At 36.6% G+C, this 13,237-nt stretch overlaps 2 protein-coding genes across 2 annotated transcripts; both read left to right on the top strand.

Moving 5' to 3' along the window:
* The first annotated feature begins 824 nt into the window (after window positions 1-824).
* On the top strand, window positions 825-2,363 carry LOC122397931 (odorant receptor 4-like). Its single transcript, XM_043397430.1, has 5 exons — window positions 825-1,633; window positions 1,711-1,810; window positions 1,879-1,989; window positions 2,075-2,230; window positions 2,307-2,363. The coding sequence occupies exons 1-5, from the start codon at window positions 825-827 to the stop codon at window positions 2,361-2,363; spliced, it is 1,233 nt and encodes a 410-aa protein (XP_043253365.1).
* Window positions 2,364-3,433: 1,070 nt separating this feature from the next.
* LOC122397930 lies at window positions 3,434-12,458 on the top strand. Its single transcript, XM_043397429.1, has 9 exons — window positions 3,434-4,242; window positions 4,323-4,422; window positions 4,491-4,601; window positions 4,870-5,025; window positions 5,099-5,151; window positions 7,661-8,332; window positions 8,400-8,499; window positions 11,360-11,432; window positions 12,403-12,458. The coding sequence occupies exons 1-9, from the start codon at window positions 3,434-3,436 to the stop codon at window positions 12,456-12,458; spliced, it is 2,130 nt and encodes a 709-aa protein (XP_043253364.1).
* The last annotated feature ends 779 nt before the right edge of the window (window positions 12,459-13,237 follow it).

The following is a 13,237-nucleotide window of genomic DNA, read 5'->3' as shown; positions in this document are numbered from 1 at the left end:
GTGATGTAACTGTCATTGTACACATAATACAATCAGCTTAAACTTTTTACAGATTGTCAACGCGCCATATTCGTACAAACGTTTACGCGAAATAAAAGACTCTATTTAAAATCAACAACATTCCCACCCACTCGTAGATTTATGTTCTCGTCGACAAATTTCTTTTATGTATATTATATTCGATAAGTAAAAAGATAAACAACTTTTAATTTAATATGAATCTCATAGTATCGATCGATCGGTCCAGAAAAGTACATGCACACTCTTCGAATTTCGAGAAAAAAATTATTTTAATCGTACCTTATTCAATATCCTTTCGAGTATCACAAGTCACATCGAGGAAATGTTCCATTCACTCCAATCGTTCCATTATCCTGAAACACGTAAATACCAGTATGTAAAATAATTAATAATTCCACGTTTACACATATCTTCACATAGTAAACTATTTCTCAAAATAGTTTTTCTTTATGTATCACTTATTTGTATAAAGTTATTGCAAACAAAACTAGGTATACAAATATCTTTTTGACGTACACAACATATTACATTAAAATTTACTATTCAATGACTGTACAACAGAAATATAAGAGATAGAGATGATCGAACGAACCAATGGCAATATCTTCTTTAATCTTTCATCAACATTCGACCATTCTATAAATCAACAATCGGCAAAAACTTCCCCGAAGTTAGAGCACATATGTACCTCCAAGTATCGCCTGTGTACTTTTTGTTAGGGTCTATGCGCTTGCGTTCAATCGATGGTGTACCGCAACTTGCGTTGCATCGTTCAGTCTAAAACGTACCACAAAGTTTCCACCATGCATGACCGATCACGTAAGCAAGTTGCTGATTGTCAAGAGAACTTCAATTACGAACAGGACATAAACTATACGCTAAAAATGTGCCAGTGGGTTCTAAAAACAATCGGTATGTGGCCTTTAATTTACAATCGTACTAGTAAATTGGAGAAACTTGTTTCGATCGGTTTGCTAATAACGTGTTTCTCCTGTCTGCTCTTCTTCCTTATACCTTTTCTTTACTATATGTTCTCCGAGAATAACGGAAAGGTTAAAGTGAAGCTGATCGCATCGGTAATTTTTTGCCTGGCATGCACGATGAAGTACTGTTTCCTTGTTCTACAAGGAGCAGGCTTTAAACGTTGCATTCTACATATAGAAAGAGACTGGAGAACTGTGAACAACCCAAATCATCGTAACATCATGTTACGGCACGTTAACATCAGCAAAAATCTAAACATCTTGTGTGCCGCGTTCCTTTATACCGCTGGACTGTCGTACCACGCCATAATACCACTATTGTCCAAGGGAAAGGCAAAAGCAAACAGCACAGGAAAATCATTAGCGTACCCGGTCTATGATCCATTCTTCGACACAAAGTCCAGTCCAACCTACGAAATTATTTTCTGTATTCAATTTGTCACCGGTCTCATAAGGTACAGCATTACACTCGGTGCGTTCAGTTTGGCCGTGCTTTGCGTAACTCATATCTGCGGGCAAATCCAGATACAAATATCACGATTGGAGAATGTGATTCGGAACAAGAAAGACAAACATTCTGATCGCAACGCTTTTGCCATTATTGTTCGAGACCATGCTGAGATCTTAAGGTAGAGGGTTTGCTGGTTTCTCTCACGCTTCTGCAATTATACGAGCGTTACAAAATCCTCCTCAATGAACATTTTAGATTCTCTAAGAACGTCGAGGAAACTTTAGGCCAGATATGTCTGACGCAGATCGTGGAGTCCACGTTGGTTATATGTTGTCTCTTATACAATACCTTGACGGTAACGAATTAATGTATCAATTTATTCGTAGTTGCGTAAATCATTTACCAACAACGTCGTATTTTTAGGAGTGGCAAAATAGAAATATGATTGCAGTATCGACGTATAGCATTTATCTGATCTCCTTCACTTTCAATATATTTATATTTTGTTACACGGGCGAAATTTTGTCTGAACAGGTATTCACAGATATATCGCTATCCATTTATGTTATTTATCACGAATCTATGATATATTAACTATGATGTACTAATCTTCCATCAGTGTAGCCAAATCGGTCCAGCCTCTTATGGCATCGAATGGTACAATTTACTACCAAAAAAAGCTTACAATCTTGTTCTTCTGAACGTGGTATCGCTTTACCCGCCTAAATTGATGGGTGGAAAAATAATCGAATTATCTCTGAATACCTTCGGTGCTGTACGTGTCTCATCCTGATGTAATTTTATTTATTTAGGAAAGGATAGTTCGGTCCTTAAGATTTAACATTTTTTAGGTATTGAAGACATCAGTGGTCTATTTCAATCTATTACGGACACTTGCTGATTGGTAAAGAAACATTATATACTTTCATACCGTTATCGTGGCGCAATTATCATCGTGTAATCAAATTAAATCTTTTGCAGATTTTTTGTTTACCACATTTGTGAAACACATTTAACGATTAACTCCAATTTATGTAATCCTAAACCTTGTAGTGCAAATATCCGCCGAACGTTTTTATTAACCAACAATGATGTTTCAATTCAGTAAAACTGTTTTCGATGTACACTTTGTACTTTATTTCTGGAAACAAACCTTGGTATGTTTCAATATATTGTTCGCTGTTCGCAGTGATGTAATCGCGAGTGTGTGATTTGGCTTGTCTTTTGACTTATAGTCGAAATTTCGTTGTTTTTAATTTACGATTACAACTCATTTTATAGGAAAGTGACTGCAGTTTGTACCAGATATATGGCAAAGTATAAGTATATATTCGATATGGGAATCACAGCACCGATTTTAATAACATCAAAATATGTATATTATCGGGAAGAATAGCTAAATCTGTTTCTGAACACACTGCGCCAAATAGAAAATTTTCTTTGACGTTAAAGTCTGATGATCCGTGAAAAATCAATACGTTTTTAAAAAGTACAATTTGTTTTAATAGTACCTATAGTAAAAAGTATCTTCTCAATTGTAGTTCGATCGATATATTCACCTTGTTTCTTCTATAACACACAATTTTATTCATTTTTCTAAAGATCCTCCGAATTATCAGATTTTGTTATCTTCCTTTTTAATTAACGATAACGAGGCAACCACACTTATGGTAAAAAATAAAAACCTAGGTCGCTAGAATATCGCACGATAACAATGCATATGTTAAACAAAGGGACGGAGAAATCAGAATCTGTTTGCATTGATCTCGAGCTTGGACTCCCCGTATCATTCGAACTGTCCCATAAATACATAATCCACAAAAAATCTGTTCCGACTATCCACGATGGGTAGATGTGTAGGGGTATCTGTGTTGTTCCAAACTTTTGTAACCACATTTGCGCGCTTGCGTTCTGACAACATTTGAAAGAAACTTTGTACCGCGTCGTTCAGTGTATAACGTGCATCCAAGTTGTCACCATGCGCGATCGATCACACAATCCAGTTACCGACATACCTAACGTCAATTACGAAAATGATATAAACTATAATCTGCAAATGTGTCGATGGACTTTGAAGCTTACTGGCATTTGGCCGATCGTTTACAGTCGTACCAGCAAACTGGAAAAAGTAATTTCGATCATCGTGCTGATAACGTGGTTCTCCTACTTATTGTTATCCCTCATACCTCCTGGCCGCTTTATCATTTTCGAAAAGAATACTCTATACATAAGAGCAAAGATGTTCGGTCCAGTTGCCTTCACCCTAACGTCCACGATTAAATACCTGTACCTCGTCCTGAAGGGAACGATATTCGAACGTTGCATCGTTCAAGTTGAAAAGGATTGGAAAATGGTCGAAAACATAACTCATCGCGGTATCATGTTAAAAAACGCGTCTGTCAGCAGAAAGCTGAGCACTCTGTGCGCCGTTTTCATTTACGCGGCTGGATTGGCGTATCATACGGTGATGCCATTCTTATCCAAAGGGCGTATGAAAGGAAACACGACCATAAGGCCGTTGATTTATCCTGGCTACGATGCGTTCTTTGATACCCAATCTAGTCCAAACTACGAAATCATATATTCTCTTCAGTGTTTTACCGGCTTCATAAGGTACAGCGTTACGGTGGCTGCGTTCAGTTTGGCTGTGATTTTTATAACGCACATCTGCGGACAGATCCAGACCCAGATAGCGCGATTGAAAGATTTGATTGGAAGAAAGTGGAAAAACGATTCATATCGTAACCCGTTGGACGGCATTATTCGAGATCACGCCAAGACCTTAAGGTAAGAGTATTCGAGTACTTTTATATGCACACAGTAGAATATACGAATGGCAAATAAACCGTCGGAATATAATATTTTAGATTTGCTAAGAACGTTGTAGAAGCTTTGCGCGAAATATGTTTGGCGCAAATCGTGGAATCTACCTTGATTATATGTTTGCTCGAATACTATTGTTTGAGGGTAAAAAATTAGCATAGCGATTTCTTCGTAATAACGTGGAGTATTCATCGATGTCACCGTGTTTCTAGGAGTGGCAGAATAGCGATGCTATTGCTATATCAACATACTCCATTTATCTAATTTCCTTCACTTTCAATGCATTTATATTTTGTTACATAGGTGAAATTCTATCCGATGAGGTAAATAGACGCGTATCGCGATCAGTTTATATTTTTTAATCACGCTAAACATTCCTAATGACTCTACAATCTATGTTGGAGAAATGTACTTAAATCGTACCCTCTATGAAACTTGTGCCTTCGTGGGTAAAGTCTTACAAACACTCTAATTTTACGAAACTATAAATCTATAATGACAGAACGATTTAAGCACATTCGCCCTAAATCTTTCATCGAATTCTTATTCAACGTTTTAAAGCCGGTATAATATAAATTAATTTTACATCAGTGCAGCCAAATTGGTCCAGCTTGTTATGAAATCGACTGGTACACTTTGCCGCCAAAGAAAGCTTCTAATCTTATTCTAATGAATGCCATATCGCTCTATCCGCCAAAACTTACGGGCGGAAAAATAATCGAATTATCGTTATATACTTTTGGCTCCGTATGTACCGTGGTCTAAAATAATTTGCTTTGTTTCGAGAAAAATTATTGAGCGTCTTAAATCTATTTTTCAGATATTGCAAAATTCGGTAGTTTATCTGAATTTACTCCGAAAGTTTAGTGACTGGTAACAAATATTTCATATCTAATACTATCTTGGTGCAATTGCCATTATGCGATGAAATTATATCTTTTGCAGATTCATTGTTTTCCTCGTACGTGGAAGATTAGTAATGATAAATGTCTGCAAGAATTAATATGTCTATTCAGATTCATATAACATTGAATCTTGAAATATCTGTTTACCAGTTTCGTTTGCAACTGGTAGACTTTATAGTAAATAAATTGTTTCTGGAAATGAATATCGATACCTTTTAATATTGATAGTGAAGCACTTAATATGCTCAACTTGAGTAGTTTATTTTTAAGAATTTTTAAGAAAAATCGACAGGGGTTAGGTGCCTAAATTTCTTGGCGAAAAAAAAAATTTCAAATCGTTCTAAAAAAATTATTTTTGTTTGCGGGGGTCAATTACAATAATTTTTGGTGAATACACATACCCCCGAAATCTTACGCATTTTCGAGAAAAAAATTCGAGTAGGTGCCTAAACTTTTCGGCGAAAAAAAAAATTTTAAATCGTTTTGGAAAAATTATTTTCGGTTACGGGGGTCAACTACAATCACTTTTGGTGAATAGACATACCCCCGAATTCCTACGCATTTTCGAGAAAAAAATTCGAGTAGGTGCCTAAATTTTTCGGCGAAAAAAAATAATTTTAAATCGTTTTGAAAAAATTATTTTCGGTTGCGGGGGTCAATTATAATTATTTTTGGTCAATAGACATACCCTTGAAATCCTACGTGCTTTCGAGAAAAAAATTCCTAATCGAAAATATAATGTATGGCCAGAAATGTTGCCCGGAAATTCCATGCGTATCTTTAAAACGTCATAACTTCTGAACGGATTGAAGGATTTTAATGTTTCAAAATGCAATCAATGCGTATTTGAGCGAAGAATATGTAGAAATTCCAAGAATATTCGAAAAGTTGTTCCTATCAAAAAATACTGTGCTTAAAAGTAGCATTTATATTCCATCCTAACGACCCTCTTGAGATCATGCAAGTTTTGGGCACAATTCCTCTTTCGATGTATAATTTACAAATTGTTCAACGTGAGGATATTAAATGCATCGCTCTGAATATTTCGCTGATGCACTTAACCAATCTAAACTCTTAACCCTGACGCAATCGCACGATTAACCGTGGCCAGAGAGTGTCTTCTGATCTATGGTTCTGCACGGAAGGTTGCATCGCTAACGTAATTAATAATATTTTATATATACAGTGTATCTCACGAACTCTGACAGGGTTCAAGAGCCACACTGTATATTCTGCCTTGTGATTAATATACTTTCTTTTACAGGAAACCAGCTGTATCGTTTTTAAACGCGATATAGGAAAATACATTGAACGCGTGTTTACAATACAAACTTGTCCAATGAACAAAAAGCCTTGATTTCGTTTCCTTAATCGCTATAATCAAATTTCCACCAATACTTACATTCGTCGAAGCGTGTTTAACTTGACAATACCTGGCTCGACCCATTCAAAGCCCCCACGGGCTCAGGATTGGGGTAACCATCAATTAGATATCGTTTTGGAAGCCCCTAAATATTCCCGCTGATCGAGGTAAAACGTTTCTAAACTTGTACTTTCTCTATTACTACAGTTGATATACGCACATGGCAAGCCTCGACCCTACCTCACGATATGGGACTACCGTAACAATAGTTGAACCCCTTCGGTCGGTGCAGGTGGAATAAGACCTCCCCTCAGCTGGGGCTCAAGGAACGGTGACCAGGAGGGTAAGCATAATCGACGCGCTCGATCATCGCCAACCCCCGTATAATTGTTTTACAGCGGAACTTTCGTCCTGCTACACCAGTCGTATTTCCAATTGCGTTATCTCGAAACTTGTCCCACCGACCCACCCCTTCGGATACAACCCTGCCATATAGCAACTACGTTTTATTTATAATTGTTTAGGGAAAGATACAAAATCAACACATCCACTTTTATATCTCGCACGTAACTTTTGTCCAAAATCCTTTTCAGTATTAATTTCCATCCCGTAAAGTAACTTTTCACAGCAATATAATATATGTGTAATTATATAAATCTTCAAAGTTTCAGAATTTTATTTGTATAAACTTTGCTTTGAAATACGAAAGCTAAATAATGGATCGTAGGTATGAGAATCTCTTCTCGGCATTGATTCCGAGCTTAGTCACCCTTCATCGTTCGATCTGTCCCATAAATATATAATGTACGCAATGCCGCTTACGACTGTCCGAGATTGCTACTTACCCCTGTATTCTGAAACTCGCATGCATTACGTAGTACGCGTGTAATTGGATTTACGCGCTTGCGTTCTGCCAACATTTTACAGAAACTTTCTGCCGCGAAGTTCAGTGCGCATCGTGCATCAAAGTTGTCATCATGCGTGACCGTCCGCAGGATTCAGCTCGTGATCTCCTCAACGCCCATTACGAAGATGATATGAACTATACTCTCAAATTGTGCCGATGGGTTCTAAAGCCGACTGGTATCTGGTCAATTGTGTACTTTCGTTCCAGCAAACTGGAGAAAGGACTCTCGATCATCACGATGATATTGTGGCTCACCTATCTGATGTTCTCCCTCATACCTCCCAGCCTCTATCTAATTTTCGAAAAGATGTCGCTATATTTCAGAGCAAAACTGTTCGGTCCAGTCGCCTATTGTCTGCTGGCTACGATCAAATACGTGTACCTCGTTATGAGGGGATCAACGTTCGCGAGTTGCATCACTCACGTTGAAAGAGACTGGAGAATGGTCGACAATCCAATTCATCGTACTATCATGTTACAAAACGCTTCCATCAGCAGAAAGCTCACCACTTTGTGCGCCGTTTTCCTTTACACCGCAGGATTGGCATTTTACACTGTGCTACCGTTCTTCTCCAAAGGGCGTGTGAAAGGAAACATGACCACAAGGCCGTTAATTTATCCCGGCTACGATGCATTCCTCGATACTCAATCCAGTCCAAATTACGAAATCCTATATTTTCTTCAGTGTTTTTCTGCATTTATAAGGTACAACGTTACGGTGGCTGCGTTCAGTTTGGCTGTGATTTTCGTAACGCATATCTGCGGACAGATACAGATACAGATGGTGCGGTTGGAGGACTTTGTTGGTGACAAAAATGCGAGGGATATGCATCCACATCCATTAAACATCATCATCCGAGATCACGCAGCGATTTTACAGTAAGAGAATACATACAACTTCAAAAATGTACAAGTGTTAGATAACTGTCAGAAACCAAAATTTTAGATTTGCTAAGAACGTAGAGGAAGCTTTGAGGGAAATATTTCTCACGCAGATCCTGGAGTCTACGTTAACTATCTGTTTGCTAGAATACTACTGTTTGAGGGTAACAACTTGATATACCGAATTCTTCATAGTCGCACCAAGTATTATTTATCTAAATCACCATGTTTTTAGGACTGGGAGAGTAGCGATCTTATTTCAATAATAACGTATAGCATTTTTCTAATCTCATTCACTTTCAATACATTCATATTTTGCTATATGGGTGAACTTCTATCCGAACAGGTATTTATTACAATATCCTACATTTGAGAATGTAAGTATATATTCTCCGTACAATATTATAATTGTATATGCCAATCTTTCATCAGTGTAGTCAAATTGGACAAGCCTCTTACGAGATCGACTGGTACACTTTACCGCCAAAGAAAGCTTCGTATCTTATTCTTATGCATGCTGTATCGCTCTACCCGCCAAAACTTACGGGCGGAAAAATATTCGAATTGTCTCTATTTACCTTCGGTACTGTACGTATAGAAATTCAGAAATAATTTAACTAGTTCCGAGAAAGTGGATTGAACTCGTAAGACTATTTTTTAGGTGATGAAAACTTCTGTTGTTTACTTGAATTTACTCCGGACAGTTTCCGACTGGTAACATATATTTCTTATATGTTATTATAATTATGAAATAATCATTTTATGATCAAATTAATTCTTTTACAGAGTCGGCATACTTCTTACTCGTGAACCATCATTTATGCTGAATTGAATGTCTACAAAAATTAAAATGTCTACCCAGATTTATATAATAACGAAGACCAAAATGATAATGTCTGTTAACCGGTAACATCATCGACCGGTGAAGTTTATATTAAATAAATCATTTTCATTGTATATTTTATACTTTGTCCCTGTTCTATACTGTGTATACTAATATTTTGACTTTAAAAATGAATGTTTGATGTACAAGATATCCCAAGTTTCAATGGCCAAACTTTCTCAATATATTCTACAGGACCGAGTGAAAAAAATGTTATACAAACATTGAACGTTGAAAGCTTCGTTAAAAAATGTTGAGAAAAAATGCGAAATACGAAGGAGTACTCATGTAGGAGTACATAAAGAGTACTTACATTTTCAGTTTCTGTCATGGGAATGTCCGTGCTGCTGCAAGGAAGAATCAACCCCTATTTGAGCCTTCAAGATCGCCCGATCTCCTGACACTCGACATTTATCTGTGAACAAAAAGAGGACATTTTACATTAGTACTTTCGAAACATCAATTTTTTATTTTACACCCTCTTCTAAAAAATTTCAAGGGCCTGTGTCTATACATATAACATTTTTTTTAATATTTAAAACAACCGAATATACTAACAAAGTTTGGCCATTAAAACCTAGGCCACTGTATAAAGAATGACGGGTAAATATTAAACTTGTAAATTATGTCAAACATTATTTACTCATAAAACGATATAAGCTACACCTTACAAATCTAATTGACTATTACTCACGCGTACTGTGTAGTATATTTACCAATTCATACAATGGTTACATCCTAAAAAGCTTGATAGTAAACATTAATTCCCACAATTCACACGTGTAAAGATGTATTCCTTTTTATCTTGCTAAGTCCACTGACACCACAAACGATTTGCACTTTAATATTTTCGTTTGTTTCAAGGAAAGCACACCAGGGGGACCTTTAAATACGTAGAAATAGTTGTGCGAAAATAAAAATTCCTGATCGCCGTACACTTCTGCCTAATGCTAAACATTCGATCCATTACATTATCTGTTACTTCAAAACACGATTCTACTGAACGTCTGCTTCGTCGTTATATGTAGAAGTACTGGGGTATCAATGCATACAATGGTTTGATCCTAAAAATCGTGGTAGCTAACTTTAATGCTGTCAGTACACGTATACATATAGTGACGTACACTTTGCATTTATCTAACCTCATTGACACCACAAAAATTTTGCACTTCAATATTTTGCAAAGGCACGCTTAAAAGAGTTTTTAAAGAGTCGATTTTCATTTGTTCATACATCCCTTTGCAGTCTCGAGCCTGATCGTATTAGAAAAGGAAACTGTATTTACAGTTTCTTGGCACCCATAACAATGTTTAAATCCATGTATCTTTAACAGAAATAGAGATTTTATAAGTGAAACTAATCCAATTCTGGACCTTCTAACTGTTGGTTGGATCCACAGAATACATACACACGCATAATTATCATGAACATTAACACTTATAATTGAACTGATATGCGTCAACAGAAAATGTATTGATGACGTAAAAGGGATCTAGCTTAATATTTACTTATCGGTTAACCCCGTGACAGGAACACAAAACTTAAATAATGGAAATGAAAGATGACAGTGGTATTCCATTGATTCCATGCTTAGTCTCCCCCCATCAGCCCGTCTCTTCCATAAATATAGAATCTACAAAAAATGGTGTACGACCATCCATGATTTCTTAACCATGCGCTACTCTGACCTCGCGTGCAGCACGCAACACGTACATACATATGTAATTACATTTAGGCGCTTGCGTCCTGACATCATTGTCTCGGTACTTAGTGCCGCATCAGTTCAGTTTACATCTTACACCGGGCTAGTCAAAATGCAGTATCAATCACGTAACTATGGGGCTGTCTCTATTCAGAAAAATTCTAATTACGAAAAGGATGCACACTATACTTTCCAAATAGCTCGATGGTTTTGGAAAATTCTCGGCGTCTGGCCTTTCGTTTACCACACGACCAAGTTTTACGAAAAGATCATTTCGATCATTTTACTAGTACTATTTTTCTTCGACTTGGCGTTCGCCTCTTTACCTCCCTTTATACACTTGGTTCGCAACGAGAGAAACTTGTACAGGATAATGAAATTGTTCGGTCCTCTTTTTTATATCTTCTCGTCTATGCTTAAGTACTTTTATATCATCCAGAAAGGATCAATTTTCACTAATTGTATAATTCGCGTGGAGAGAGATTGGAAAGCTGTGGACAACCCCAATGATCGTAATATCATGTTAAAATACGCAACCATCAGCCGAACTCTTATCACCGCGTGTGCGGTATTTATTTACACCGGCGGCGTATTTTATCAGACATTAACGCATTTCTTTCAAAAATTCACGCCAAAGGAAGAGAACGTGACGAGGACGTTATCGTATCCTGGTTACGATAAATTATTCGATACTCAAGCTAGCCCAACCTTCGAAATCATACATTTCCTTCATTATTTATCGGGCTTTCTTAAGTATACCATTACAGCGGCTTCGTACAGTTTGGCCGTAATATGCGTAACACATACATGCGGTCAAATACAGATACAGATATCACGCTTGGAAAACTTGGTTGAGAAGACGAAGCAAGACAATAACGACAATACCTATTTTGCCAACATTATCGAAAGCCACTCGGAGATCTTAAGGTAAGATACTCAGACACTATTAAACACGGCTCACTGACATTTTTTATATTGTTTAACGTATACAATGGAAGTTAAAACCAATTGCAACGAATACTTCAGTTTTTCTAGGGACGTGGAAGTAGCTCTGCGCGAAATATGTTTGACGACAATCGTGGAGTGTACACTAGTGTTATGTTTGCTCGAATACTATTGCCTGACGGTAAAACGTTATATTAAACAAATTTTACTTGAATGAAATTTGTTCACCGATATTGATATTTATCTAGGAATGGCCAAACAGCGATATGATACCAATATTTACATACACTGTTTTGATGCTCTCCTTCACTTTTAATATATTTATATTCAATTATATTGGTGAACTTTTGTCTGAAAAGGTATTTACAAACGTATTGCGTTTCATTCGTCTTTTCTACCGACAGTAGGGCATCGATTATTGTAGAAAATCGAGTCTGAAAATTACTACAGCAATCGAGGTACGGTATCGAACGAATAGTAGTCATACGTTGCTTATCCTTTGTTTGCTGCTTAACGTCCATTCGTGTAGCAAAAAAGGATCTCGTGCAATAATCGAGATTCTACTACTAGACTCTACGCAACAATCTCAATGATTCTATTTTCTCTCTACGTATCTTTCTGACCAAGTTGTTTCTAAACATCAGTGTAGTCAAATTGGACAAACCTCTTACGAGATCGACTGGTACACTTTACCGCCAAAGAAAGCATCGTATCTTATTCTTATGCATGCTGTATCGCTCTACCCGCCAAAACTTACGGGCGGAAAAATCTTCGTATTGTCTCTATATACCTTCGGCACTGTATGTACATTACTTTTGAAACATAATTTACCTACATATTTCCGAGACAGATGATTTACTACTTAGCATCATATTTCAGGTGATGAAAAGTTCGATAGTTTATTTGAATTTACTTCGAACAATTTCCGAATGGTAACATATACTTCTTATATGTATGGCATTACAGCTATGAAACTATCATTTTGTGATTAAATTAATCCTTTTACAGAATCGGTACTCTTCTTACTTGTGAAACATCATTTATGCTGAGTTGATTGTCTTCAAGAATTAAAGTGTCTACCCAGATTTATATAATGCCGAATATCGAATTGATAATATCTGTTATCCGGATTCATCATCGATTGGTGAAGTTTATATTAAATAAATCATATTCATTGTATATGTTATACTTTGTACCTGTTGTGTATACTGACATTTTGATTTTTAAAATGAATGTTTAATATACAGGCATGTATCCCAGGTTTTAATGGCCAAATTTTGTCAATATATTCCACAGGACTAAATAAAAAAAGAAGTGTTATACAAACATAGGTCGTTTAAAGCTTTTTTAAAAAATTGTGACGAAAATAAGA

This window comes from Colletes gigas, unplaced genomic scaffold (genome assembly GCF_013123115.1).
Source record: "Colletes gigas isolate AHSC1104 unplaced genomic scaffold, ASM1312311v1 Colletes_gigas_Sc00010, whole genome shotgun sequence".
NCBI classification, from domain to species: Eukaryota; Metazoa; Arthropoda; class Insecta; order Hymenoptera; family Colletidae; genus Colletes; species Colletes gigas.
This window is presented reverse-complemented; position numbering and strand designations above follow the sequence as displayed.

Bases quoted from the DNA above. Each gene is read 5' to 3' on its own strand.
- LOC122397930 (XM_043397429.1), top strand. From the start codon at position 3,434: ATGCGCGATCGATCACACAATCCAGTTACCGACATACCTAACGTCAAT. The intron at 4,243-4,322 runs GTAAGAGTATTC...ATAATATTTTAG, and splicing joins GATCACGCCAAGACCTTAAG to ATTTGCTAAGAACGTTGTAG. The intron at 5,152-7,660 runs GTAACAAATATT...CTTTCGTTCCAG, and splicing joins CTCCGAAAGTTTAGTGACTG to CAAACTGGAGAAAGGACTCT.
- LOC122397931 (XM_043397430.1), top strand. From the start codon at position 825: ATGCATGACCGATCACGTAAGCAAGTTGCTGATTGTCAAGAGAACTTC. The intron at 1,811-1,878 runs GTAACGAATTAA...TCGTATTTTTAG, and splicing joins TCTTATACAATACCTTGACG to GAGTGGCAAAATAGAAATAT. The intron at 1,990-2,074 runs GTATTCACAGAT...ATCTTCCATCAG, and splicing joins GCGAAATTTTGTCTGAACAG to TGTAGCCAAATCGGTCCAGC.